Source organism: Rhincodon typus, chromosome 19, assembly GCF_021869965.1.
Source record: "Rhincodon typus isolate 14 chromosome 19, sRhiTyp1.1, whole genome shotgun sequence".
Classification (NCBI taxonomy): Eukaryota; Metazoa; Chordata; class Chondrichthyes; order Orectolobiformes; family Rhincodontidae; genus Rhincodon; species Rhincodon typus.
This window is the reverse complement of record NC_063350.1, coordinates 15,865,410-15,893,007: the sequence shown is the minus strand read 5'-3', so window position 1 is coordinate 15,893,007 and position 27,598 is coordinate 15,865,410. Positions and strand designations below refer to the sequence as shown.

The 27,598-nt window shown below is 39.4% G+C and overlaps 1 protein-coding gene across 1 annotated transcript in view; it reads right to left on the bottom strand.

The window, feature by feature from the left end:
* The window catches only part of LOC109911056 (myb-related protein B-like), a 24,984-nt gene extending 4,768 nt beyond the window's left edge, over positions 1–20,216 (bottom strand). Inside the window, exons 1-8 of the mRNA XM_020510299.2 lie at positions 20,204–20,216; positions 19,993–20,120; positions 17,597–17,693; positions 15,959–16,030; positions 13,635–13,727; positions 10,899–11,119; positions 8,457–8,613; positions 2,210–2,278 (exon numbers count right to left, since the gene is read on the bottom strand). Coding sequence (XP_020365888.2) covers positions 2,210–2,278; positions 8,457–8,613; positions 10,899–11,119; positions 13,635–13,727; positions 15,959–16,030; positions 17,597–17,693; positions 19,993–20,012 — 729 coding nt within the window. The 5' untranslated portion in view covers positions 20,013–20,120; positions 20,204–20,216. The remainder of the gene's footprint in view (positions 1–2,209; positions 2,279–8,456; positions 8,614–10,898; positions 11,120–13,634; positions 13,728–15,958; positions 16,031–17,596; positions 17,694–19,992; positions 20,121–20,203) is intronic.
* Positions 20,217–27,598: the final 7,382 nt, after the last annotated feature.

Genomic DNA, 27,598 nt, shown 5'->3' with positions numbered 1-27,598 from the left:
TCTGCTCCTCTGATGCTGCTTGGCCTGCTGTGTTCATCCAGCCCTGCACCTTGTTGTCTCGGATTCTCCAGCATCTGCAGTTCCTACTATCTCTGATACTTTAATGGCAGTTTTTTCTTTTCATAAAGATTTCTATTTTCATATATACTTCCAGAGAGTCACTTCTTAGTACAAGTCCATAAGACACAGGATCAGAAGGAAGCCATTCAGCTCATCAAGCCTACTCTACCATTCAATGAGATTATGCCTGATCTGCTAATCCTGCACTCCATTTTCCTGCCTTTTCCCCATAACCCTTGATTCTGTTACTGATTAAAAATCTCTCAGCCATGAATATACGTATTAACCCAGCCACAACAGCACTCTGTGGTAAAGAATTCCATATATTCACTATCACCCATCTGTATCTTAAATATATGGCCCCTCATTCTGAGATTATCCCCTCTGGTCCTAGACTCTCCCATTAGGCAGAAACAATCTTTCCACATCTTTCCTCGTATGTTTCAATAAAGAGTCGCCTCTTTATTCTTCTAAATTCCAAGCACAGGCCCAAATTACTCAACCTCTCCTCAAGAGGATGCCTCCATAGTTGGTATCAGTCTAGTGAACCTACTGTGGATTGCCTCCAATGGCAGTATATCTTTGCTTAAATAACAGGGCCCAAAACTCTTCAGTATTGGATTTTTGTCTTATATAAGCTTGGTAAAATTTATACTCCATTCCAATGGAAATAAAAGCTAACATTTGATTTGTCTTCCCTAATACCCACTGAATTTCAATGCTAGCTTTTTGCTATTCATGAACAAGAATTCCCAATCTCTGCTCTGCAGCCTTCTACAGTTTTGTTCCATTGAAACGGTATTCAGCTCCTCTATTCTTCCTGCCAAAGTGCTCAACCTCAAATCGTATTCCATCTGCCAGGTGTCTGCCCACTCAGCGTCTCCCTCTCACACCCCGTCCAGGCTGTCATCCTTGCCACTTGCTTTTCTACCTTTTTTTTGTGTCTTCTGTTAGTACTTTCACTCTTCTCATCCAAGTCATTAACATACATTATAAATAACTGTGGCCCCAGCAATGATCCTTATGGCAATTACAAGTTGTCATCCTGAAAATGCCCCCCTTACTTCAACTGCCTTCTATAGGCCAGCTAATCCTCTACCACATTAATATATTGCCTCCAAAACCATGTGATCTTCTAAAATAGCCTAATGTATGACATTATCAAAAGCCTTCCAAAAACACAAATAAATTACATCCACTGCTTCCCCTTTATTTACACTACTTTTCGTCACCTCAAGGAATCCTAGTAAATTTGCCTTTCCAGGTCAAAAACCCCACGTTGTTTTAATCTTTCCTTAGAGCTCAAACTTTTGAAACTCAGGATCACCTTCAGCTCTTTTGTTCAACCTGTGCTTGGATGTCTGCAGAGTACTGGACGCAGTACAGGAATGCCAAAGTTATGAGAAATAACAAAAACCTGGACTTGCAAAAAAGGAGGTATCTGAAAGATTCGGGGATCATTATGGAAATTGAAAAGGTAATCTGGAGTGTTAATATAATTTAAATAGAGATGTACTGAGACAAGGACAAACAGCTTATACAAGTGAATTTAGGACAGATGCCAGGAACAGCTTCATACAGGTGAAATCTTCAAATGGAATTTTTCTGGATGAACGTATTAAGACACACTGAATTACCTTCATTTTCTGAAAATATCTTGTGAATGTTGAAATTGAGCAGTAAATCTGACAGAAAACTGAACATACCAAAAAAAAAGTCAAATAAGTGGAAAATATTGCTGGAAATCCAAAATAAAGCCAGAAAATGCTGGAGAAACTCAGGTCAGGCGGCATCCTTCTCCACAGATAATACCAAGCTTGCCGAGTTTCTCCACCATTTTGTTTTTTTTTTACATATCGAAGAACAAGTGTTCTAGCTGCTCATTAAGGAAGTTGTGTGTGTTTTGGGAAGAGACTGACTTTTGAACATGATGGTACAGAGTTTTGAATTGTTTTTCATGTGCTTTTGAAAATAAGCATTTTTGTGTGGCTTCTTTAAAACCTTGAGGGAGAAGGCCCATCATACACTACATGTTTTACAATTATTTTAAGCAGTCTATATATTGAAAGTGTTCATACATATAACAAGGCTGGTAGATAGTTAAAACTTGCAAATAATTGCAGTGTTTTTATTTCCACTATTTTCTAACCTGCTTTATAGTAACAGATGGCGGCTGTGGAAGTGGTTCTACAGAAACAGGCTCATGTTTTGAAGAAGTCTGGAAGGAAAAGAAAACAAAGATCATATTGCAGTTTTGTTTTGAATGTGCTCAAATTAATCAGGAAATTTATCAAAATATTTTTCTGAGTTTAAAGCTCTCAAGCTAAAAGTTTGCACTGCATGTAGTCAATGTACTTACTGAAAATGGTTCAGAGAAGATTAGCAAGAAAGGCAGTCTTCCTAGTTGATTGATTGAACAAGGAAATTAAATCTATGCCTACTGGAAAAAAAAATTGATAGGACCACAGTAAGGAAGAAACGTTTACCCACTTGCACGTTTTCAAAGCCATGAAGGAAAGTGATTTGTGCAAAGAATCTCAAATTTTCTGGCATAGGTGGCTATTTGGTCGTCAGGATGGCACCAGCTCTCCAAAAGAGCATCATGACATAACCCATTCTCTTGCCTTTTCCCTAAAACCCTGAACACTATATAATTAGAATTAACCTCTAACGCCTTTTTAAATGCCTTAATTGAACCTGCCTCCACCATACTTCCAAGCAGCACATTCCAGACCTAAATGATTTGCTGTGTGAATAAGTTCTTTTCCCCACTCACGCCACATTCGGTTCTTTTTCAAAGTCTGTGCCTCTCATTCTTGTTCCCACTCATGAATGGGCCACCTTTTCATCATCTACTCTGTCCAGGCACTTCATGGTCTTGAAAACTTCTAACAAATTCTAACTGTAACAAATCTTCTCCTCTCCAAGGAAAACAGTCCCAACAGCAATCTACCATCACAACTAAAGTTTATCATCTCTAGAACCACTCTTGTAAACCTCTTCTGCACTCTCCCAAATGCATTTGCATCCTTGCAGTGTGGTTCCCAAAACTGTACAACACTTCAGTTGAAGTTTATATACAGATTCTGCATAATTTCCTTAGTCTTGTATTGTGTGTCTCCATAAAAAAAAACAAACCTGGACACTGTATGCTTTATTAACTGCTGTCTCCACCCAGCCTGCTACTTTAATGACTTATACACCCAGGCCTTTCTACACACCCAATTACAGTAATATACTATTTTACAGCATCTCTCCTTGCTGTACCAAAATTAACACCTCACTTCTCCACACTAAATTTCACATACCATATATCAGACTACTCAACCAACCAGTCAACATTCTTTTGAGGTTCTACACAGTCCTCCGTTTACTATGCTCCCAACTTTTGTACAGTCTGGAAACAGAAATTGTTCTCTGTATACCAAAAGCTAGATCATTGATATATTAGCAGGAAAAAAACAAGACCCAATAATAAGCCTTGGGAAGCTCCACTACAAATCTTCCTCCAGCCAGAAAAATATCCATTACTCTTCATTTCCTCTCACTCAGCCAATTTTCTTTCTACATTGCTACTGTCCTTTTTATTCCATGAAAGGAAACTGCTCTCAGGTTTGTTATGCAGCATTAATTCAAACACCTTCTGTAACACTGTACATATGGATCGCATTAACCTCATCATCCTGTTTTGCCTATGTAACTTAATTCAATTCAGAGTTATTGTCTCTAGCAGTTTCCCAACCATCCAAACAAAACTAACTAGCCTGTAATTGCTGGGGACTTATCCTCATACTTTTTAAAGCAAAAGCATAATATTTACAATTCTCCAGTTCTTAAGTGCAGCAAGTCTAAAGACGACAAACATTTATGGTCAATGCTGACAATTCCACACTCAGTTTTGGTGCCTTACCAAGATATGAGGAAAAAAATAAGCCATGCCACCCCTCAAGCCTGTTTTGCCAGTCAATAAGATCACGATTGATCTATACTATGAATTCAACATTTCCAACTATTGACAATATTCTTTTAATTCCTATACCAAACAAGAATCCATGTTGCCACAACGACCCCAACTCCATCACCTTCTATGGAGGAGAGTTCCAAAATTTTAAGCCTCAGATAATATTTCTTCTCATGTGACCAAAATGGGCAAGCTCAAACCTTAAAACAATGCCTCTTACTTCTCAACTCACTCTCAACAGGAAGCATTCTTTCCACGTCCAACTTGTCAAGACCATTCACTTCAGTCAAGTTAACCCTCATTCTTCTCAATTTCAATGAAAACAAGCCCATTCTGTCCAACATTTCCTGTTGAGACAATCCATTCATTTCAGGCATCAATTGAATTAACATCATCTGAACTACTCAGAACACACTTACATCCTTCCTTCGATAACAAGGCCAAAACTGCATCAAGTATTTTAGATGTGATCTTAGCAATGATCAATAATTGTATACCTTCACTGCCCCTTATCCAAGGCACTGATATCAACTGTAAAAAGCTGAAGGCCTCAACAAACAATTGCTATCCATTTCTACACTTCTAGCTAGCTTCCTCATACTAATTTCTTTCACCTGATTACTCGTTCAGCCCTTATTTGCCATTTTTTTTATATCCTGTCCAATCATTTCACCTGCCACTTGTATTTGCATAGTATGTTTTTCTCTTAATTTTGATTCTTCCCTTAACGTTAGTTATGCAGATGGGAGTCCTTGTCTTTGAATTTGTTATAGCAAGAACATATTTATTCTGAAATATCTTCAGAAAATGTCTGCCAGTGCTTCTTTATTGATCCATCCCCTAGCCTAGTACCCCATCAACCAGCTCAGCTTTCATGGTCTTACAAACAAAGGCAGCGAAAATTAATAAGTATTAGACTTAAATCCATTCCTCTACCTTTGAACCTAGAAGTAAAATTCAAATCACCTTGCGGTAGCTGCTACCATTACTCTGATGTAATTAGTCAATTCTGTCAAATTACACAAAAGTTAAGTGTAAACAGTTCTCTGGTTAGTGGCAAAATATTTTTTTGAAGAACTACAGAAACTCTTCTAGGCTATCAATGCCAATCTGATTTTACCAGTTTACATGTAGCTCAAAACCAGCACTGATTACTACTGTTCCATCATAAACACCCAATAGCTATTTTTGTATACTTTGCTAAAGAGCCTGTAAACCTCGGTGATTTATTTTTCCTACTACTCTGCTCTAGCCAAACGGATCCTAAATCCTGATCTTCTGAACCAATGTTATCTAACTCCTGCACAAATGTATTACTTATTAAACGTTGCTAACTCTCCAACTTTATAGATCTTCCTATTCTTGAATAACAAATACTCTCGACATTCAAGATATTGGCCTTATAATTAAGCTAGTTTCAGTAACGGCCATCACGTTTACTTCATGGTGACTTATCAATTTGCTTATCATGAATGCTGCACGCATTTAGATAAGGAGCCTTCAGTTTTGAGTTCATTTTTGTAGGATCAAGTCTTGACTGTTGATGTCGATATGCATGTCTGAGGCAGATGGGACTTGAACTCAGGACAGTGCCTCTAAGTTACAAGACCCTCCCAAACTGTGTATTCTTGGGTTTGTCCCTTCCTGTTGATTGGACCTTAAAATTTTCAATAACACTCTTACTTTGTTCTCAGCCTTGAATCTACTGTTTCATTCGCTGGAGAAGGAATACAAGTGTATGTCCAAATAAAGACAGTGAGACACAAGGACAATTTGAAGGTAGCCATGCTCCATCTACTGCTCTCCTCCTATTTGGAAGAAGTTGTGTTTGGAAGGTGTATATAGAGAGCTGTGGTACGCTGATGCAGTGTATCTAGTAAATGGCATGCACTGCTGTTGCCATTCACCAAGAGTGCAGTGCGTATGTTGAAGATGGTGAATGCGATGCTGATCAAGTGTACCGCTTCATCTTGAATGGTGTGGAGCTTCAAGTGAGTTGTTTGTGCACTCATCCAGACAAGTGGATAGTATTCCATCACAACTCTGACTTATGCCTTGTGTAAGTTTGGGATTAAGAGGCAAGTTACTCACTGTAGGACATCCAGCCTCTGAGCTGCTTTTACAGCATTTATAAGGCTAGCCCAACTCAGTTTTTGGTTAATTGTAACCCCAGGACACTGATGGAGATTTCAGCAATAGCCATTGAATACGAAGGGGACATGATTGGATTGGAGGCGTCATCGCCATGAACTTGTGTAATATGAATGATAACTTGGCACTTGTCAACCAAAGTCTTCTGTTGTCCAGGGTAGGCAAGCACGTGAGTTATCAGTGTCTCTGAACACTATAAGCATCAGCAAATACCCCCACTTCAATGTTAAACTGGAGAGATAACATATCTGAAGATAACCGTGCCTTCAACAGCGCACTGGGAACTTCCTGCAACAATGTCCTGGAATTTAGACTATTGCTAGATATAGATCTTAGGGCTAAAAGTTAACATAAAGATTGTGATTGTTAGAGGACACAGGATAGGGAGCTGGATGATCAGCCATGATCATTTTGAATGGCAGAGCAAGCTTTAAAGGGCCAAATTGCGTATTCCTGCTCCTCCTCATTTTCTATGTCACTGTGTCCTCTAACAATCACAACCTTTATGTTAAATGCAATCCAGCCAGTGAAGAATTGCCAATTCTGTTGATTTCAATTCTACTAGGTTTCCCGATGCCACACTTTCTCAAATGCTGCATTATCATCAAGGGCAGTCATGCAAAACTCACGTACGGAACTGTGCATTTTTGGCTAGCTTGCACAGAAGTTGCAATCAAGTTGGAGGACAGCAGTCCTGGCAAGAACCTAAGCAAACCAAACATCTGTTACAACTCACTGGGGTAGCCTGCTGGAAGTCAAGCCCTGCTATTCCCAGAATCAGAAAAGTAAAATGATATGCAATTTACCCAACTTTCGACTCCAGGTTGACAGAAAGCATGGGCCAGGTTTCTATACCAAACAAGAATAATTACTTGTAATAAGTAGTCAGATTCAAGCCAATTAAACTTCTAATCCACTAAACTCTTTCATTTGTAGGTTATTGGGTAGAGGGAAAAACACTTCAGTAGCATTTCTTTCCAGGTGCTGTCATTGAGATGATCCTTAGAACTTTTCTGCTGACTAGCATGTTGCTTCAGTCATCTTTCTCCAGATGCTTCCACTGGTTGGTAAGAGACAAAGTGGCTGGTTCACTTAAAAAAAAGTTTGACTCATTAGTCAAAAGTCAAAGCTTACAACCGTTCCAGGGAAGATTAACTTTAAACTTGAAAACTAGTTTATTTTGACTGCAGAGAACAGATAGATCGCTTCCAAACTGGGTAAGAACTGAATAGCTCTCTCCAACTAAACAGCTCTGAGCTGTTGCAAGTTATCATAGAAACAATTACAAAGTTGTTTGAAGGCAAAAGGACTTTCATCGATGACTGGACTTTAGTCCAATCAGCTTCTTATTGCAAAGAAGCGCTGTATCTGTACACCTTTTCAGCTCAAAAATCGCCTACAACTCAAACTTCAATTATGGCTGGTGAAACAGTTGTTTACATGATGCTTAGCATGGGTGTATTTGCTTTCAAAACAGACAGCCAGCTTTTCAAACACTTTAAAATAGCTCTTCCTCATTTCAGTCCACAGTTTAAAAAAGAACAAAACAGACAGAGACAAAATCCTTACACATTGCTACGCTGGCTACTGCTAAGTAAACACTCCTCGATTGCGGTGTTGACAGAAAACTAATGACTTAGAACATATTACTGGTGTATCATTGGCTGGATTGGATTGTCTACCAATGTGTGTACAGGATATTCCTGAGCATTTTCTATGTTGTTGGATGGATGCTAGCATTGTAGTGGTCCTGGAAGAGCATGGTTAAGGTTGCAACTAGTTTGAAGTACAAGTCCTCTGTTAGGATTTTGCTAGAGCCCAAACACTTTGCTATGGTGAAAGTACAAACCACTATGGCAACATCTGAAGAAAGTAAAGGTGTTCTCTTCCTGTCCTGACTAATAGTTAGCTCTCAACTAATATCACTGAAACAATAAAGATGTAAAACTCTTGGACACCCCTCATGTCACAGTAAGTGTTGTAGCAAAATGGGGCTGAATCTCTAGGTTTCACTACTATCCAAGTGATCAGTCAACAAAAAAAAAAAAAAAAAAAAAGTATAACTGGACAGAAGAGCAAAATCTGTCAGACAAAGGCAGAGGAAGTAACTTGGGCATTTTACTGTTAATCTTGGATTTAATTAGAAATCAGAATTAAAAAATTACTTATTTTCCCCCTCCACCCCCCCCACCCCCGAAGAAAGATTTCACTGAGTTTCTTGTCAACTAGAATTTATGACAGCACCAACAACTACTAGAAATCTCTGAAAAAGAAGTGAACAAACCTGAGACAGTTTGGTCCTGAAACACTGGATTTCACCATCCTCTGAATGAGTGAATAAAAACATAGGCATATCCTGGTTACCATCTTGTAAGTAGCCTTCCACCTCCACCTTCCTTTTCAGTGTCGAATTCCAGTGATTCTTTACAGCATTGTCTGTTCTACAATTTAAAAGAAAGTGCCATTAATCAGATTGGTTATATTAAATTGAAAAGCCAGGAATGCTTAAAAAGTGATCAAAATTGTCAAATAACGGCAGACTTCACGTAATGTAAATATAAACATATGCATTAGGAGCAGGAGTAAACCATTCAGCCCCTGAAGCCTGTCCACCATAAGATCACAGCTGAACCGACTGTAATCTCAAATTCACTTTCCTGTCTAGTCCTGATAACTCCTCACTTTGTTAAAAGGAGAATCTATGCCTGGATTTAAAAAAAAAAATAAAGTCGAGGACCTGCTCCCACCACCTTAACTCCACAATCTCATGCAAGTCACAGTCACTTTTATGGCAATCACAAGGCAGTAAACTGCCATTAGAAGAGTGGTAACAGCAATTTATGGGCTCATTATTTTATAATTAAAATTTTGTTACAAGAGCATGTAGCTACTCCCTCAACCTCAAAATGGAATAGTACAGAAAGGTTGAAGCTTCTTGTGTTCCACAGAGCAAACACTCAAAATTCAGTGTTTTTTTTAAAACTATTTCACAGCATATGGACATCATTAGCTAGGGTAGCAATTGCACCCATCCTTAATTATTTGAGAAGGTGGTAGTGAGCCATCTTGAATCTAGCAGTCCACGTGGTGCAGGTACACCCACATTCCTGTTATGGAGAGAGAGGATTCTAAGCCAGTGACCGTAAAAGAATGGTAATACATTCCAAAGTTAGGTTGGTGTGAGACTTGGAGGGGAACTTGTAGATGCTGATGTTCCCATGCATCTGCTGCCTTTGTTTTTCTAGATAGTACAGAAGTTATCTTTCGAAGGTGCAGCTGGTGGCTTGGACAATTGTGTAGAGCATATTGTAGACGGTATATACTGCCAAAACAATGACAAACTCCACAATATTGATAGCTGGGGTTTCAGTGATGATGCTATTGACTATCAAGGGAAAAGGTTAGATTCTCTCGTTGGAGATGGTCACTGCCTAATACTGGAGTGGTGCAATTTTTACTAAATACCACTTCAGCCCAACCCTCAATGCTACCAGATCTTTCTGCTTATGGAGAAGGGAACTGCTTCAGTATCAGAGTCACATACGATACTGACATTGACCAATCATTCATCCCCACTTCTGGCCTTACAAAATGGAGAGAAAGTCATTGATGAAGCAACTGAAGAATGTTGGTCCTAGAGCATTACCTGGAGGAACTTCCGAAGCGATACCCTGTTATGGAGATAATTGGCATCCAACAACTACAGCTACCTTCCTTTATGCTAAGTATGACTCAACTAGTGGACAGTGTTCCTCCTGACTCCCATCAGTTGTGCTAGGGCTTCTTGCTTCTACTCTCAGAAAAATGCTGCTTTGGTGTGAAGGGCAAACACAGTAGTCAACATTCTGGAGTTCAGTTCAATCGATCTATGTTTGGACCAAGTCTATAATGAGATCAGGAGCTAATGACCACAAATTGGACACCACTGAACAGATTATTGCTGCTTGATGGCACCACTGATGATGCTTTCCATCAATTTGCTTATCAAAGTGCTTATTGGGTGGAAAATGGTCACGTTGAATTATTAATGTCAACAGGTTATAACTGGGGCAATTTTTTACATTTGTCCGGCAGCATTATATTTAAACTCAAACGGCTTGGCTAGCGCACTACTTTTCCAGAGCATTGTTTACTATATTATTGCCAGGATGTTGTCAGGGTCCATAGCCTTTGCAGCAGTGCCTTCAGCCATGTCTTAATATCATGGAGTGAATCAAACTGGCACTGGTGATGCCAGGGACCTCAGGAGGCAGAGATGGATAACCAAATCCGCACTTCTGCCTCATCATTTGTACTAGTAATACACAAATTCATTAATTTATTCTGGACAAAGTAATGCTGACATATTGTTAATTCCTCTTTCCTTCTCTAAATGTATGCTTTTGGACATTTCTTTACTTCTGCTGTATTTTATGCTTTGGCTCAATTCCTTCTAATCTAACCACTTCCCTTTTTTACTTCATTCACTGCAAAATATTACTTTCAGAGGAGATGGAAAGCTAGTAGTCAATCTTACAACATTTGTTTTTAAATGAAGTCTTCTGCATAACAGTTATAGCATGCAGAACCAGAATCATTATACAAACAGCAACCAAACAAACTACCCAAAAACAGTTATGTAGCAATCCACGTACATATTGTCTGGATCTCAAATCCAATAGGAAAAAAACCTGAAAGAACTGTTAGTTCCTAGCACACTTGTGACAGAACCCAATGGAACACTTGCCTCCCTGGTAGCAGTTTTGCAATCTCTGCCCAGCGGTTGCCAAGGACCTTGTGTGCTTCGTAAATAATCTTGTCCTCCTCTTTAGTCCAAGATGACTTCTTTACCTCAGGATTGAGATGATTGTGCCAGCGTTCACGACACTGTTTCCCAAGTCTACCTTTTAGATGTCTCGCAATTAATGACCAACGTTTTGGCCCATGTTTCTGAACTAATTCAATTACCTAAAATGAAACAAGAGGAATCAAAGATCACTTCATTCAATCTGATCTATGCGTAATGTGCTAATAGATTTGTACATTTCTTTCAGATTTTCCTGTATATGCTAAAACAAGTACAATTAGCAGGTATGCAACCGGATCCCAGCCCTCAACCAATATTGCTGCAGCGATAACAAAAAAAAAAGGTGACTTTATCCAACTTTTCCACTCCTCATCTCAACAGTCAGACACAACCATTACTCAGCACCTTTCACTATTTGCTGAAGAAAAATATGGTGACTTGCACCATAAAAGCAATCAGGTAAAAACCAAGACATCAGTGTCACTGATATGCTGCGCTGAGAGAACTAGTAACTTGTTGGGACTATAGCATTTTAAACATAATAGCTGCAGATATAGAGAAATCATGCTTAACCAATTTACTGGATTTTGTTCAAAAAGAGTAACCTGCGCTGTGGATAAAAGGCAGCCTAGAGACACTCTGTACTTGGATTTCCAGAAGGCACTTGAGAAGGTGCCACATAAAGAAGTTATCATCCACAGTAGAAGTGGTAGTGGTAGTAGTAGTAGTAGTGGTAACATAGTAGCATGCAGTTGTTTGTTAGCTCGCCGAGCCAGTTGTTCCACAGTGTGCAGACATTTCATTACCATTATAGGCAACATCAGTGCAACCTCTATTCGAAGCGTTGGTGTTCTGCTCCTTTCCAAATTTATATGATCCGCTGGTGTGGTGGGCCGTCATTTCCGGTTCTGTTTTTTAGCAGCAGTCTGTATACAGGGTCTATTTCTGTGTGTTTGTTAATTGGAGTCCCATGTTGAGAACCAGGCTTCCAGAAATTCCCTTTTATGTCTTTTGTTCGCTTGTCCCAGTCGAACTGATGGCCCTCATTGTCTGTGTATGTCAAGACAAGTGAATATTGGTCATGTCTTTTTACTGCCAGCTGGTGTTCATGTATCCTGATTGTCAGTTTCCTCCCCATTTGTCCAATGTAATGTTTATTGCACTTGCAAACACCAGCTGGCAGTAAAAAGACACAACCAACATTCGCTTGTCTTGATACACACAGACAGACATCAAGGGCCATCAGTTCGACCAGGACAAGCAAACAACAGACATGCAAGGGAACTTCTGGAAGCCTGGCTCTCAACACGGGACTCCATTAACAAACCCACAGAAATAGACCCGCATACAGACTGCTGCTAAAACACAGAACTAGAAATGACAAGACTCACATCAGAGGATCATATAAATTCAGAAAGGAGCAGAACACCAACGCTTCAATTAGAGGTCACACTGATGAGGTTGCCTAGAATGGTAACAAAACTTCTGCACACCATGGAATAACTGGCTCGGCGAACTAATGAACAACAGCATCCATAACCTGAGCTACAAATTTTTGCTAAAACTTTAAACACACTAGCATGGATAGAAAATTGGTTGGCTTGCAGAAAATTGTGTCCATAAGTGGGTTCTTGACTAAATGGCAGGATGTGTCAAATGGAATCCTGCAGGGAGTTGGTGCTGGAGCCTCACTTTTTTTAACAATTTATAACCAGCGAGTTTGATGAGACAAGTGAAGGCACAGCAATTGAATCTGCTAATGATACAAAAAGAGGAGAAAATATTCTGTGAAGTGGTCATAAAGTGAATGCAGATAGCTATAAATAGATGAAAATTTGGAAAGTGGAGTATGATGTGGGAAAGGGTGAAATTGCTCAGTTTGGTAGGAAGGACTTTTATTAATAAGAGTGTATTACTTAAACAGAACAACGGCAGAATTCCAAGGTTCAGGGCAGAGGTATTCTACTGTACAAGTCACAAAAGCTTAGTATGCAGGTACCTCAAGTAATTAAGATGGTTAATGGAATACCAGCCTTCACAATGACAGGAATTGAGCATAAAGTAAAATATTATGCTTCAGTTATAAAAGGCAATGGTGACACCACATCTTGAATACTATTTGCAGTTCTGGTCTCCTTATTTTAAGGAGATGTAAATGAGTTGGATGTGATTCTGAGGAGGCTTACAAGACTGATGTCACTAATTAGCATGCTGTCTTGTGACAAGTGGCTGGACAGACTGGGCTTTTTTCACTGGAGTTTAGGAGAACGAGGGAATAACTTGACCGAGGTATACAAGTTCCTGAATGGTTTTGACAAGTTAACGTGGAAAGGACGTTTCGTCTGACGAGCAAACCAAGATCCAGGGAACACACTTTAAGAAGAAAAATTTTTTTTGAGGATTGTGACCTTTGAAACTCAGCCTCAGCAAGCAGTGTCATTGTTTTTGTAAAAGTGGAGGTAGATAGATTACAGGAAAATGGACAGGAGAATAAAATTAATCAGGAGTAGATAGGAATGTAGCATTCTAAGTATAAACAGCTCAGTCATTCTTGTTGAATGGTGGAACAGGCTTGAGGGGCAAAAGGTCCTTCTTTTACGCCTACGTTCCTAGATTCATGATACTTATAAAAAAAGTCCCTTACAGGCTTGCAATTTCATCCATTTTTACACTTACCTTCTGATCTTCTTCCTTTGTCCATGGCCCTTTCACAAGCTCTGGATTCAGAACTTTCAGCCAACGATGCTGGCACTGAAGATCAGTTCGGTTCTGTAACAATTAAAGTCAAAAAGTATAACCAACATAAAAGGGCGGGGAGGGGCACAAATTACACACAAGACAGGAAGTTCAGCATCATTTACTCCAATATGACTGTGGTATACTTCAAGATTCCATTCTATTCCCATCTCTCAGCAGCATTATCAATTAAAGGGCCAGTTTCTACACGTACAGGGATAGCATTCAACTATGCATCTCTCCCAGACAGTCAATCAACTAGCCGATAGGTGACTGCAACATAACACAAGATGAAAGTTGGAACATGTTGGAGATTACGTAGAGTGGACTTGGGAGAAAGTGAGCAAAGCATTGCAAAAGTCAAATGGCATCCATTCAAAAACCATTTTGCACTTAAATTGGAAGCAATCCAAACAAAATTAAATCTAAAAAAATTTAAATAATTCAAATTTATAGGATATTTAACTGCTTTTGAGAAATCCATTTAATGTCAAATATTGGGTACAGTTTGAAGTTATTAAAAACAATTATGCCCTTTCATGGACGTAGTGTTCCCTTCAATAGGGAGACTGAACATATTCCAAATACTGGAAACAGTGGCATATTTAAGACATAATACATAGCCTAACATTTTGGGTTTGGATCCTTAAACAAGATTGGAATCTGGAAGATAAACTTCTTTGTAGAAGCTGGAGAAAAAAAGAAGTCAATTAAAAGGGATCATATTTCCCATCTACAAACGTCACCCTATCCTCCCACATAACCAATTATCCCACTAACAACCTCATTTTCCTCTTTCAGCACATTTCTTTGAGTGTATTATTCTTTGACAATACACTTGTCCAACATTCTATCGAATCCACAGCTGGTCAATTTTCCCTTATGGCCTTCCAATCTGGCAGGAGGAACCAACGACAACAGCTAGCAGGCCAAATACACAAGAATTTACGTGCAGTCCCTCCAATCTAGTACACTGTACTTGACATTCAGTTTGCTTCTCTATTTTGGGAAGCCAATAAGTAGATTCAGTGATCATTTTTCAACATTTGTTCTATCCATATGTTACTAGCTTCACTGTGGCTCCGCAGTGCGCCTCCTTCATTTGTACTGGGACCTTTTCCCTTTGCCTCTTCCCCATTTCCAAAGTGCAACATATTTTGGGGGACAATTTTAGCAAAGAAATCCCACCTATCCTCAAAGTTCTGCTACAATTTGATTTGAACATGTGACTTTCATGAGTTCAGATTTCTTTTGTTTCTTGCATCCACTTACCACCCACTTTAATACTATTAAAAAAATTCAATCATCTTTTTCTATTATTAAATCAACCTTCAGTAGATTTCAGTTTTTGACAAAATGAGGTCAAAACAAGATTTTCAAAACCACAAATAATTTAAATGCAACCAAATGCAGTTCAACTTGTGGTAGCTTGAACGAGGAAGGTGTGGGATATTTGAACAAAAGATTATTACAAATCACTACTTTTTCAAATCACATGCAATAAAACCACCAGTGGAAATTATTTTTCAAAAATGTTAGTGCTGAAAATAGTTAACACACAGCACGTAACGTATACCATCACAATCACATTCTAATCTGGAACTTTGCGAGAACATGCATATACTCATAAGTAGCATTGCCTGTTGTGGAAACCTGCAATTCGAAGGCCAACAAACAAGATTGCAAAGTCCCGTGGGTGTATTAAAGACTGTGATTCCAGCGCTATCAAAAATCGTTAAGACTAAGCAAACCTGTTTCATAATAGCAAAGGTTGACAATATGCATCCCATCAATTTAGGGAGGAATATATAAAAAAAAATCTAAGTTCCAGAGCTAACCAATAAACTGAATACTGATGAATGTACCACCTGACCTATAGGCAGCAATTCTACAAAAATTAACTGTCATATACTTCTTTCCAAGAAGCGTGCATATGGAGGATTTGTCTTGTTCTTCAAGAATCTGCAACAAGGAAATTTAGTCCTTTTTTTTGCACAGGTGGTTATATTTTCTGGATATAAGCAGAGGCTAAGTTTTTCCCATTTGAGACGCTCATTTTTTTCCTAACCTACCTCTGCTTGTTCACTGCACTCAAATATGGGTCTAAAAATACATGGAGTTCATTTGCTTGTGTAATTAATAAATTTCACATCAAGAGTTTTTTTGACGGTCTCAATAATGGGAAGGTAGGCTGTGAGATCAGTTTTACTCAAGAACCAGGACAAGAATGACTACCATCAGAAATCACAAGTATAGATACTTACAGAAAAATTACTTGCTATAAGTCTCCAATCATTTTTGCCATATTGGTTTACCAACTTCTTCAACTTTTCATCCTATGCAAAAGCAAAAAGTTTAAGTTAAGCACCTTTAAACACAGTAATGTCATTAAAATCCTGCTGTAGGTAGTGTGAAGCTTCTTGCAACTTCTATTAAGATTATAGGGCTGTGTGCCACAATAACTTTGCAAAGCCACAATAAAAAGGTTCAAACCAATTAAGCTGCAAGATAATGTTTCTACAATAAATTAGAATAACTTGTACAGGAAGAAAACATAGCACTAAACTAGATTTGTAGTGTGTTTGATAAGTGACTTTAAAAATAGCAATTTCTTCAAAGCTCTGCAATAAATCTATTTACTGTAAGAGAATCAATGACAATCAGTGCATTCATGTTTTTTTTTCCCACAAACTATATGACATGCTTCTGTTAGTGTGTTTTATAATTCAGTCCATTAATACCATTATCAAAATTTCCCTAAACAAAAGGAAGAGTGAGCCTTTAACATGTTGTTAATCTGGTGTAGTGATAGCACCTCTACCAGCCCCATATGGCCCACACATGTTGTAACACATCTGAACAGGAAGATTAAAAATATCTACAGTTGACCAGCGTACCTATTGCCAATATTTCAGAAACTTGAATTCTAATAGCTGCTCCAGTTTTCTGCAGTAGATGGCATCACAAACTAGCAGAAATTCAAGCAAACTACTATGCTTTCAACCCATCGAAGCGCTGGCACAAACTTCAGTATGATTGAGAATCAGCAGGTAAGCAGCTGCAGTGGTTACTACAAGTGAATTTGGTTAACATTAAACTTTAAAGTTTAAAAAAGAAACTGAACAGCCTGATACAATGATCATAGCATGTTTGATTATTTGTGCACAACAGTATCCAAGAATTATAATTCTTTACATTCATACATCCAAGTCATCACTTTTTTTTTTTAAACTGCTGATGTGCTGTATGGTTTCTGTGACACATGCTTACAGATTGACATTCATACTTGGAAATAGCAGTGCCTTAGAGATTTTGATTTTTCCATTGCAGATCCCCTACAAATTCACTACTAGAGTTGGGAGTTGCTACAGTTTCACCCACTACAAAAAAGGAGCATTCCACACATTTTGTTCTTACTGTAAGAACAGATTTTGACTGTCTCATTAAATTCCAGTGTTTCATATGGATAGATTTTCAGTGAAATATTCTGATGCGTACATGAAATCAGCACTTCCTGAAAGGATAAAGTGTTTTATGCCCTAAAAAAATTTGGCAACAATACCTGTTCCTGACTAGACAAGCTATGAAAAAAGTTTTAAAATGGCAAAATAGGAGCGAATTTTTGCATGTTTTTAATAATATCAATCCACGAGTTGATTCTCTTTCCCATCCGGAAGCATATCAATGAAAGATGCACCACAGTTCTGTAAATGCTCTGTATTTCAGATTGAAATGTAACTTCAAATTCAAGTTGCACTTCAGTTGATAGAAACATCGTTATTCTGAGAAACCAGGCATTGGAGTTTTACAATGGGTGATATTTTAGGTGTATTTGTCATTTTGCTTTAAAAAAAAAAAAAAAAAAACACACACACACACGCATTTGGTTTCAAAGCAGATACCTCTTCCGCAGACCATTTGACTTTGAAGAACCTATTTGCATCTTTGTGATCCGGAATATCGTAATCCAAATCCTGTGAGGGTTCATCCAATTCTTCACTGTATGTACATTTATGAAAAGAAAGCACATCATGAAGTAGAAATTCATGCAAGCACTCAATGTGAGTTAGAGTTGAAACAGCAAATCAGCAGAGTCAACTTAATTTGTGGAATAAGGAGGATCAAGTTTGTTAACTCTAACGATATATATTGAAGTCTGCTCACGTGTAATACTACGCTTCCTCCTAGTTTACAAGATAGAAACTTGTTTTCAACATGGACCAACATGTCCCATTTCTTTCTATTAGGAAAATACTCAAAACATACAATATCCTGACCAGATAAAGCAGGCTCTAAAATTAAGTTCAGAAGGGAGGTGAAGAGGTCAACGCATTTAGACCATACGAACTCATGCAGAAACAACTCCCTGAAGATAGTAATTACATGGCCAAGAACAGATGGAATCTAGTCTGGTAGCAAATTGTAAACCCATTAAAAAATAAAAAAAACAAAAAAGGGCAGTATGGTATCTCAGTGGTTAGCACTGCTACCTAACAGCACGAGGGACGTGAATTTGATTTGACCCTCATACGACGTTGTGTGGAGTTTGCACATTCTCCCTGTGTTTGCATGGGTTCCTCCCACAATCCAAAGATGTACAAGTTAGGTAAATTGGCTATGCTAAGATGCCCATAGTGTCCAGGTCTAGGCAGATTAGCCATAGGAAATGCTGGGTTGCAAGGATTGGTTCGGGGGTACAAGATGGTCTTCAGAGGGTTGGTGTGGACTCAATAGACCAAATGGCCTACTACGACACTTTAGGGATTTTATGAAAAATATCATGATGTTCTATGGGTCAACTTTTAAATTTTTAAGATTCAACAGCAGGAAAACCACACTCCTGTTATAGTAAAACACTAGTTTATGACTTGCAAAAGAATTTGTTTGGGGAAGAAAATCCATATAATATGATCAGTGTTTTCTGGATGACAGCAGATTAAAAAAAATTCTATTTTCTTCTATAAAACAATTTTTGTTAAGCATTTCTACACAATCTTGTTAGCAATTTAATCAAAGACCAACAAGACAAACTAAAAACAATCTAATATCCTGATATATTAAATCATTTCAAGACTTAACATATAATTATAAACCTTGCTGATGCAAGTTCACAACCAAAAGCAAAAGTCTTAAGTTATCTTTTCACTAATTCCTTTTATTTAGAAAAACCAGCAATATAAAATACCTTTTAAAACTTCCAGCCAGGCATCTGTGCCCCTGTTAAGTTTTTAAGAAGGAGATAAAGTGGTTGGATTTTCTTGGTTTTACATTTACTATTTGTATAGCGCCTTTCTGAACTTCAGGCAGTCCAAAAGCTCTTCACTGTAAACATTTGAATCTGTTCACTGATAACGTATAGGAAACAACGCAGCCAATATGCTCATAGTTCGGTCCCACAAACCGTCACATAACCATGAAAATAAGAAACAAAGAACTGCCTACGCTGGAAAACAAACAAAAGTTAAAAATTGCTGGAGAAACGCAGCAGGTCTAGCAGCATCTGTGAAGATAAAGCAGAGTCAACGTTGCGAGTCCAGTAACCCTTCAGTTCAGATGAAGGAACGTTGACTCTGCTTTGTCCGCAGAGACCCTGCCAAAGCTGTTTAGTTTCTCCAGCAATTTCTGTTTTGTACAAAGTCGTAATTTTCTATCTTTTAGCACAAAACACCAAAGGATCGTTCAGGTCCACCCAAGGAAGATCCAATACTGCTGTGCAGTATCAGCATTTAATAAATACTTAAGTCTCTAGATTGGGACTTGAACCCATAACTTCTATGGTGAAAGTAGGCCAACACCTGGAATGGAAACTCACTAGAATTTTCCGCTATTAATTTAAATGGACAAAAAGAGGTTAAAAGGCAGGTTTCATTACAAATGCACACTTCTTCAGATATGACAGCCAGCTAACTCAATAAGCACAGAAGGAAACAAAAATCAACTTTTATTCCATACCCAGCCACTTCCAAAATGTTTTGGAGAGTTTGTAAATGCAATATAATCCCCATTTGTCCCAGTTTTGAAGAATCCTCTATCTCAATAAACCTCCACAAATTTAAAGAAATATGGTTTTCTCCATTTCCTCCCGACGCAAGACTACACGCACATTATTAATTCACCGAAGCACAGAAACGATCTCTCCCTCATAACTTTGTCAAAGACATGGAATGTTGCAAGCATTAATTATTCTGGGGGGGGGAAATCATGGTCCACACATCGGGATGGCTGAGAGGGAAATCAAAGTGAGCTTTACCTATTTTTTAAAAAAGATAATATAGCGTCAAATCGGTCGGTCACTCACCATAAAGTCTTCTGAGCCATGGGGAGGGGGAAAGAGGCCCACAAGGACTTGAACTACCTCAGGGTCACTATGGCCTGGGAGTCGACCACCATCAAGCTGGGCAGACTAGAAAAAGTAATAACTTTTTTCTTTAAAAAAAAGAGGAAACAAAACCGTTTAAACCGCCGTTCATACATCCGACAGGGATCTTGTGCCTCATAAGGTACCGAACCTTTGTCTCCGACACTCTCCCGCTCCTACTCCGGGAAGCCGTTTCTTAAAACCCGCCAAATGCGCCGCTCCTCGCTGGCCGCCGCTGCGCTTGCGCACTGGCTACCGCCACGCCCACTGGATGCCCCGCCTCCCCACCGGACACACCCCGCCCCCCACAATTGGTGTGTCCCGTCTCCTCCGCACGCCCCTCCCCACTACCACCAGGGCTAACGTCCCATTCACAAACCGGGGCTTCGATCGTAATCTGCGCGGAGGGGCGAAGATTCATTGTGAAAAGAGAAACGAAAACTACCGCCCTACTTTTTTTTACTTTGCGAATCCAACCTCCCTGCTCCCTGTTGGACTTTAACATTAAGATTGTTTAGTTGGGGTTTTTTTGGCGGAATGCCAGATAGCATTGAGGAAGTCGTCTGTCCCATTCCCGGGCCAATGTTCCATCTGGTGGGATGTGCGAAACAGCGAACCGTTTCTACACCGCTCCTTCCTGAAAATGGGTCAACCTGTTTCACCAATGCGCACCTAAACAGACATTCAAACCAGAGTGCGAGCAGCACCTCTGCTTATGCAAAAGAAGGAAATCTTGCTTTTATATAGCAAACATATACGTTGCAGGAGAAACTCAACAGGTCTGGCAGCATCTAGTAAGAGAAAGCAGTCGACTTTTTGAGTCCAGTGAACAGCCAGACCTCCTGAGTTTCTCTTGCACAAACAAAAACAGAAATTGCTGGAAAAGCAAAGATGGAAAAGATGCTGGAGGCATCTGTGGAATGAATTCAGAGTTAACATTTCATGTTGGGTGACCCTCAGAACTTCAGAAGTGCACTATTGCACTATCTTTCCGGCCACACATTTATCTGTCTTATCTTCCTATTTCTGTACTCACTTGCATATGGCACAAGGAATAATCTAGAGATTACTAGTTTAGAGGTCCGTTTGTAACTTTCTACTTAGACTGCTATATTCTGATTGCAGGACCGCATTCCTCCTCCTTCCTATAATGTCAGTACCAATTCGGATCACAACTTCTGGCTGTCTGCGCTTCCACAGAAGAATATTCTGCAGCCATTCTGTGATTTATTTGACTTTAGCCCTAAGGACGCACACACCATCTTGGAGCAATGTTGACAAACGAAGAAACACCTGTGTGTTCCTTTAATTAATAATACCCTATCAATACTACCTTTCCAGTCTGCTTCATCCTCTCCTGTACAGCCAGGCCATCTGGGATGGCATGAGCCAGGCTCTTACTACACTCCTTCAAGGATCCAACACCCTAACCAATATCCAGAATGAAAAACCAGTTGGTGAACATGACCTACCTGCCTATTTCTCTTGGACCGCCCAGTGATCACACATTGCCTATCTGTCTGCATGTCCTAACTTGTGCTCCAACTCTCTGAATATGTTATCCAGTCGTTCTTTGCATCTTGGATGTACCTCAGTGACTCTAGCTGATGTTCAAGCTTAAAACCCAGAGCTAAAACTGGTGCAGCCAATGACTCTTCATTGCATGAGCTCATCTAATTGATGGGAAGTAGTCATGACTCTCCACATGCCACAGGACTTGCATTCTGCTTGGATGAGCTGCCCTGCCATATGTTTAAAAACATAACCATGAGACTAAAAGCAGAAGTAGGCCAGTTAGCCCTTTGAGATCATTGCTGACCTGATAATCCTCAACACCTCTTTCTTGGCTTTTCCTACTCCATAACCCTTGATTCTGTTACTGATTGAAAATCTCTCAGCCTTGGGTTATTGATAGATTTGATAGCCCTCTGTGGTAAAGAATTCCACAGATTCACTACCCTACATTTTTCAAAATTACTGGAGTTTAAAGCAATCGCTAACAGCAGTTACTCAACAACCAATTAACTCACTAATTTCCTATGATGTCACAGACTGTTTTCTCTTGTCCAAAGTGATGTTGAACTTATACAATGCAGTTATCACACCTCACCTGGGTGTACAATGGGACTTTGATCAGATGGGCCAATGTGCTAAGGAGTGGCAGATGGGGTTTAATCTAGATAAGTATGAGGTGCTGCATTTTGAAAGGGCAAATCAGGGCAGGACTTATACACCTAATGGTAAGGTCTTGGGGAGTGTTGGTGGACAAAGAGACCTTGGCATGCAGGTTCATAGTTCCTTGAATATGGAGTCACAAATAGACAGGGTAGTGAAGAAGGTAAAAACGGAAAGAACTGCGGATGCTGTAAATCAGGAACAAAAACAAATTTGCTGGGAAAGCTCAGCAGGTCTGGCAGCATCTGTGAAGTAAAAAGCAGAGTTAACGTTTCGGGTCTGGTGACCCTTCCTCAGAAGTGAAGAAGGTGTTTGGTACGCTTACCTTTATTGGTTATTGCATTGAGTATAGGAGTTGGGAGGTCATGTTGTGGTTGGACAGGACATTGATTAGACTACATTTGGAATACTGCATTCATTTCTGGTCTCCCCGCTACAGGAAAAACATAGTTAAATTTGAAAGGGTTCAGAAAAGATTTACAAGGATGTTACCGGGATTGGAGGGTTTGAGCTATAGGGAGAGGTTGAATAGGCTGGGGCTATTTTCCCTGGAGCATCGGAGGCGGAGGGGTGATCTTATTGAAGTTTGAGGTTGTTGACTTGCTCACCGAGCTGGCTGGTTATAGTTCAGACATTTCATCACCATGCTAGGTAACATCATCAGTGTGGCCTCCGATGAAGCGATGTTGTTCTACTCCACTTAGTATTTATATGAACCGGTCTGTTGAGGTGTTTTGTGTCATTTCTGGTTTTTTTTTCAAGGGTTTGTAGATGGGGTCCATTTCCACATGTTTATTGATTGCATTATGGGTTGAGAACCAGGTCTCTAGGAATTTCTATGTGTGTCTATGATCGGCTTTAGCTAGGATGGTCACATCTTCCCAGTTAAGTTGATGGCCTTCATTGTCCGAGTGCATATAGAAGTTTATAAAACCATGAGGGGCATGGATAGGGTGAATAGTCAAGGTCCTTTCCCCAAGGTAGGGGAGTCCGAAACTTGAGGGCATAGGTTTAAGGTGAGAGGGGAAAGACTTAAAAGGGACCTAAGGGGCAATGTTTTTGATTGTCTGGAATGAACTGCCAGAGGAAGTGATGGAGGCTGGTACAACTACAACAGTTAAAAGGCATCTGGATGGGTACATGAATAGGAAGGGTTTAGAGAGATATGAGCCAAATGCTGGCAAATAGGACTAGATTAATTTAGGATATCTGGTCGACATGGAAAGGTTGGACCAAAGAGTTTGTTTCCATGCTGTATATCTCTATAACTCCATCAAACAAAAAATGTTAAGTCAAAGTGTTCTTGTTGTATGTTGGACATAAGAATAAGCTTTTTTTTAGTCCATATTAATTAGGATCAAGGGCAAAATAAATGCAATGGTCTACATTTCTATTTAGTAAAAATAAGTTTGGGGAGATCGAGTCACTGATTTGTACATGGGAGAACCTCAATTGTCTACATGACCATGTGCAGGATGTACTTCCAGCTGCAGCAACTCAAGCTCTAGGTTTGGAGCTTGAGCAACAGTCACTCTGCAGCTTAAAGAACTGCAGGCAGAGAAGGTATGAGTAACTGTTGGACAAAAGACAGGGACCAGGCAAGAGATGAGAGGAGTCCCAATTGCATATCATTCAGAAACTGATTTTCAGCCTTCGGAAAAAGTGAGAGTGACAGTTCCTCCATGGATGCCAGACAGAGCCAAGGCTATGGCACTGTGGATGTTCCAGATGTTTAGGCTTGGGAAAGGAAGAATTGTGGAATGGTCTAATGTTAGGGGTTTAGTTAGGGAAAGGAGTAGACAGGAAGTTCTGTGATTGTAAATATGACTCCAGGACAGTGCCAGGATAAGAATGTCACAGGGAAGCTGCAGTGTATTCAGAAAGGGGAGGATGAACAGTCCAAGGTTATGGTCCATTTTGGACATAGGAAGAATGATAAACAAAGTCCTGCAAGCAGACTTTATTGATTTAAGTAGAAAATTGAAAAGGAGGACTTCAAAGGTAGTTATCTCAAGATTATTCCTGGAACCACTCAGTAGGGAGTATTGGAATAGAAGGATAGAACAGATGAATATATGGATGGAGAGATTGTGCAGGAAGGAAGGCTTTAGATTGCTGAGGTACTAGGATCATTTGTAGGGGAAGTGGGACAGGTTACATCAGAACAGGAACAGGACCAACATTCCTGCAGGGAAGTTTGCTAATACTTTTATGGAGGATGGTATCCAGAAAAGTAGTTCTGAAGGGAGAGAAGCTAAGATGGAATTAGAAATTAAAATGCAATTCAGTGAGTATGGAAGACAGAGGAAGCGTAGGTGACAGCTCAACGTTCCTGTTCATGGGACTTTTAGGCAAGATAAATAAGGGAATAGAAGAGGAGAGATGATATCTTGGAAGGATCATTAAAAGACGCCATAAGGATAGAAGTAAGAAACACAAAGGAGACAAATACACTGCTGAGTACATAGTATAGGCTCTCAAACAGTCACAGGGAGACAAGAGGATTAAATATATAAAATCAAATTTCAAAGCAGTGTAGGAATAATAAATGTAAATTATAATAATATGGTATTTTAACTGACCAAATATTAGTGTGCAAGGTAAGGGAGGGAAAGAAAATCTTACATTACATCTGAGAGAATGTTTTTTAAGCCAGAAAGCCCACAAGGCAGAGGAACGTTCTAGACCTAATATCTGGAAACGAGCCCAGACGAGTGGAAAACACTAGTGGGGAATCATTTTGGAGAGAGTGACCATAATTTAGTTAGATTTATGGTAGCTATAATGGATATGGATAATTTCTAAACTGGGGAAAGACCAATTTTACTAAGATATGATTTGGCTCAAGTAGCTACTTGCAGATAAAACTAACAGAGTGTTGACAGGCATTCAAGGAGGACATTCTGTAGACCCAGAAGACAAATTCACAGCCCACCATAAATAAATTGCATTGGTCTTCATAATGGTATATTAATTTTAACTAATAATTTTAATTTGACTTCATTTCAGCCTCTTCCATCTCCATGCATTTCCCCAGCTTGCTTCCTGCAGATTTATCTTTTGCATGTCATTGGAGCTCATTAAATCAAACATTAGGACATTGGCTGTGATTGTTATATTCCAGAAGAGTAGAGGGAAGCATTATGTTACTCCATGCTGTACCTGTCTTGGAAATTGTTTGATTTAAGATAGTAAATGTCAGTCTACACTTTCTGTAGAATGAGTAGAGGAAACTTTACTCTGTATCTAGCTCTGTGGTGTGCCTGTCCAGAATGTTTGTCAGGGATAACATCCATGGTGCTTGAATTACCATTTAAAAGAGCAGAGATAAATTGGAAAAGGTTTGAGATGAGGTACGAAAAACAAAAATAAAAATATCCATAACCGAATGACATGGCAAGAAATCAGTGACAAGTTCCTAGTAAATGGAGCATGTTAACGCAATTCAAAATTTATACTACTATCTACTCTTGGGTGAGATTGAGATTGCAAGAATGTTCAGCTTCAGATAGATAAAGGGAGGGAAAATTTCTATCATTATCTAATTATTTCCAAAGCAAAGCTTCTAATAAAGGGAAGAATTCCCAATGAGTTCAGGTTGTCATACGATATTTCATTGCGCATGGCATAAGCCATTCTACTTAGATTTTAACATTAACCCTTTACCCTGCAGGAACAGACGGACATACTGGTCGTTTGGGCGAAAACGTATTCTAAAGACATTGGCTCACTTTTAAAAGATAAACCCTAGGGGACTACACACAATTGAACCTTCTAAAACAGTTGTTTAAGAATTACTTTCATAAGAATGACTCTACGATCTGGCCAGGCTCTAACAGCGCGAAATCCTTCATCTGAATTACGTACGTTGAAAACGCGTAAATAAATGCTACTCATAGCCTACTAAACAGGTGAACACAAACCTATCTGTCAAAAACAAAACTAGACCAGCTGATCACTCTATTGATGAGCGTGACTACGATGCAAAAAGAAAACCACCACTCCATACTCTGCAGTAAGGAACAATTTCAATAATCAATTTACATTCAGACACGTAAGAAGAGCTGAATGGACCTGAGCTAATTAGATCGTTGACGTTTACAATTCGCACAAATAGCCGATCCCAGAATGTTAAGAAATTGAGTAAATCCGTGTGTTTTCATTCATTACACGTGATACATATGGTCAGACAAAAAACAGCAATAGTATAAAGCCCTTTCAAAAGAGGATTTTCTTTTGATTTATTTTTGATTCAGACAAGTATGAACTCAGCTCTGGATATAGGGTTTGTAACTGATGGAATTGGGATAATCTCTTCATCTAGTTTTGACCAGTCAGCTAATATCTCGACTATAACAAGCGGAAGCCAATTTATAAATACAGAGCAACGGCCAAGCTCTTCCAAGTTGGACTATGGAAAAACTGGCAATGAAAGTTGCCAGAATGGCGACGACTTATTTTGTAAACTCAAAGCCTCGTGTGCTCCCTTAAGAAAAGGCGCCCCCACACCTAATCTAGTGAAGACCAACTGGCCCGAGTGCCCTTCTCTCTCTCCAGCAGATTCTGCTTTACTGAGTCAGTCAGTCACTCCGCCCAATACTGACTTCATCCAGGAACATCGTCCCTGTCCTTCTCCTTCCGAATCGAAGAGTTTCTCTTTAGATGTGTTGGGTACTACATCTTCCACTCCACTCTGGAATGAAGACTCGAAAGGTTTTGCGGACTTCCCACAGTCTGCAGAAATCCCAATCGACCTCTCCAGTATACAGGTCGCCTTGACCCTGGAGGATGTCTCTGAGATTGCAGCACTGGGCAACGTTGAACCCTCTGTGGATCTGAAAGCTGCCTCTTCCCCTTTAGAACCCGAGGAGAGGCGGAATGGACACGAATCTTGTAAATAAATCTCGACCCAGCCGGAAGGGCCGATTTGCAGAAGTGTCGAGCAAATACAGAAAGAAAATCAAACTTAGGCTCTTTATTTTTCATGGTAATATCTTTGTAATGTCTTGCGATGCAGATAATTTTTTTACGTGGTTAAATAAAATTTTGAATTGCATTAACGCGCTCCCTTTTGAGAAACCGTTGTCACTGATTTATCGCCGTTTTGTTCAGTTTATCAATTTGGTTTTTTTTCCACTCATCACGAAAGCCTTTTCTAACGTATTTCTGGTCTTTTAAACGGAAATTCAAGCTCCATGGATAGTGACCCTTTCAAACAGCCTGGACAGGTACACCATGCGGCTAGATACAGTAGTTTCCTCTTTTCATTTAAACAGAGTGTAGACTGACGTTTACTATCTCATTTAAGCAATCCCAAGACCGGTACAGCACAGGGTTAGATATTGCTTCCCCCTCAAACTCTTTCAACTGA